Source organism: Haliaeetus leucocephalus, unplaced genomic scaffold (genome assembly GCF_000737465.1).
Source record: "Haliaeetus leucocephalus isolate CR32 unplaced genomic scaffold, Haliaeetus_leucocephalus-4.0 Scaffold0, whole genome shotgun sequence".
Classification (NCBI taxonomy): Eukaryota; Metazoa; Chordata; class Aves; order Accipitriformes; family Accipitridae; genus Haliaeetus; species Haliaeetus leucocephalus.
The window spans coordinates 1,942,766-1,945,283 of NW_010972436.1; the positions used below are offsets into that span (position 1 = coordinate 1,942,766).

The 2,518-nt window shown below is 62.8% G+C and overlaps 1 protein-coding gene across 1 annotated transcript in view; it reads left to right on the forward strand.

The window, feature by feature from the left end:
- Positions 1-2,518, forward strand: part of NPTXR (neuronal pentraxin receptor) — a 9,015-nt gene that overhangs the window by 454 nt on the left and 6,043 nt on the right. Inside the window, exon 2 of the mRNA XM_010562380.1 lies at positions 23-144. Within this exon, the coding sequence (XP_010560682.1) occupies positions 23-144 (122 nt within the window). The remainder of the gene's footprint in view (positions 1-22; positions 145-2,518) is intronic.

Consider the following 2,518-nt stretch of genomic DNA (forward strand, 5'->3'; position numbering starts at 1 on the left):
GCCGCCGTCCCCCCCGTCCCCGCCGCCGGGCTCCGCGCCGCTCCGCGTCCCGGCACTATGGGGCACCCCCCCGCCGAGCCCCCCGCCGTCCGGGAGCTGGAAGAGGCCGTCCGTGCCCTCCAGGACCGCATCGACCGGATCGAGGTGCGAGGGATGGGCTGGGGGAGCGGGGAGGGGGGGGGATGCTCCCCGGGGGAAGGATGCTCCCAGGGGTCGGGGGGTGCTCCCGCACATGCCGTGCCCCAGCCCCGCATCCCCCCCACACACCAGCTCGTCCCCCTCGCGAGGCTTCGGGAAGGTTGTCCTTGCCCCGCTCTTCCTCGAGGTCTCTGCTCAGGGGCAGGGGGCTCGCCCTCAGCCCCCCTCTCTTGCCTCCATGCAGGGTGGTCCCAAGGGGCCGGGGCTGTCCTCCATTCCCCCCCCCCCCCCTCCCGGTCTGCACCCAGGTAGGGCACCTCGCTCACCCCGTAGCACCCACCAAGGCCTCCACCGGAGCCGGTCGTCAGCTCAGGGCCAAATCCTGCCCTTTAGCAGAAAGGTAAATCCCATCCGACGCCGTTGCGGTTATGAATGGAACTTCTCGCAAAGTAAAGTGCTGGTGCTACCTACTCAGAGCCCAGCACCCCTTCCCCACACGGTTCCTAGGAGCTGTAGGGGGCAGCTGGAGCGGCTTGCCATGCTCATCACAGTGGCATCGGGCTGTTGGCACTTGGGATGCGGAGCCCTGGTCCCCACTCTGTAGCAGCCTGGCAGCGTGTGCCCAGCAGGCTCAGCCCTGGCCCGGCCGCGAGCCAGCAGCACCAAAGGTTCTACCACGACACCCGCGATGGGACCCATCATAGCGTGCACGTGTGTGTTGATTTATTTGGGTCGACGTGGGCTCAGCAGTCACACGGACCTCGGCAGGCTTTGCAGGGTACGGCCGGGGCAGTGGTTTGGGCACACGAGAGCTGCCAGAGGGGCGTTGTCTGGTTTCCCTGGGGGGTTTGCTCCAGATGCCCCATCTTTTCTGGGGGTTGTGTTGTCCCCTGAGGTCTGGTGGGGGCTAGAGCCACCTGCAAGGAGACTCCTGCAAGTCCTCAATGTCCTCATCTTCCTGTTTTGTTCCCTGTTGCCCCTCTCCATTCCGTCCTGGAGTGTGGAGCTGGGGCAGGGGGGTCAGGCAGCACCCCATGGGGTCCCTCTCCCCAGCTTTGACCTTCTGCCCCCTCACTACAGCCATGTGGGCGCAGTAGCAGCAGGCCATGGGGGAAGAATTCAGAGCCACTGAGGTCACGGGCTGAGAAATGAGACAGAGAGAGGGTTATGGTGATGGATGGAGATATGAATGGAGATAGAAAGACGGGGAAAGGCAAGTAAACACGGGCACATGCCAAGGGAAAGAGCTGGAGACTGGAGGAAGCACCTGTGAGCTGCCAGGGTAATGCATACACACGCACAAAAACACACAGACAGGCACGCGTGGGGAGCGAGGGACGGCTGAGCACGATGCCTGGAGCCCCATGCAGCCAAAGGGAGGACAGAGCCAGCCCCAAACAAACAGATTCCCACAGGTGGGATCATACAAAAGAGCTAAGAAATGCATGTGCAGACAGCAGATGTACTCACCAAGAGATAATGGGGAGGGGAAAAAATAAGCCCCTGCACACACAGATGTGTGTGCACGAGGACTGGGTGATGCACTGTGGGATGGTGCCCGGCACATCAGTTTGAACCTTGGGGAGCATCAGGCCTTTAGCTGCTCTCTGGTCACACTCTCCCTGCTCCCTGCGGGGCTGTGTCACCCGTGAACTGCCCTGGCCCCTCTCCTGGGGCTTCTGGCAATCGCAGGAGGTTTGGGGTGGAGGAGGCTCTCCCGTGCACCTGGGGAGCCTGAAGTGATGCTGGGTCAAGGCTCGTGCACACACACACACACTGATGAGGAAGACAAGCGTTGCCAAAAATGTTCCCTTTTGTGCTGCTGGGGACCTGAGGGTCCCAAGGGTGCTCGGCAGGGGAGATGCGGCACCCCGCAGCTCGGTGAGCCCTGCAGGCTCAAGAAATAGGGTGGCATGTCACAGGTGGGCTAGATTTCGGCTGTCCTGGCTCCAGCCTGCTGTAATGTGCCAGCTCGGTGACAGCTGAGCCCTGGGGTCGTACCTCGGCCGTGAGGCGAGGGCTGCCCGTCCTCCCCTCCCCGGCTTGCCTTTGCCCCTCCGTGTACGAGCAGACACCCCGAAACGTGACGACAGGGTGCTTGCATCGCTCCATCCCATGCAGTTCCATCAGTCAGGCCTGGGAACCTTCCTGGGGTACCCCATGGCATAGGGGGCACCCCCAGCCCCAGCAGTTCTCCTAAAGGGAGGCAGCGATCACCCTGGAAGGTGATCTAGATGAGGACGGTCCCGGGATGACCGACAGCGTGCCGGAGCTTCTGCAAAACCTGGTGGGAGGGAATGAAGGAGAGAAAACCCTGGCGAAGACCCGGGGGGGCTTAGTCTCGGGAGAGGGATGACAGAAAATGCTGGGAACCAACCCA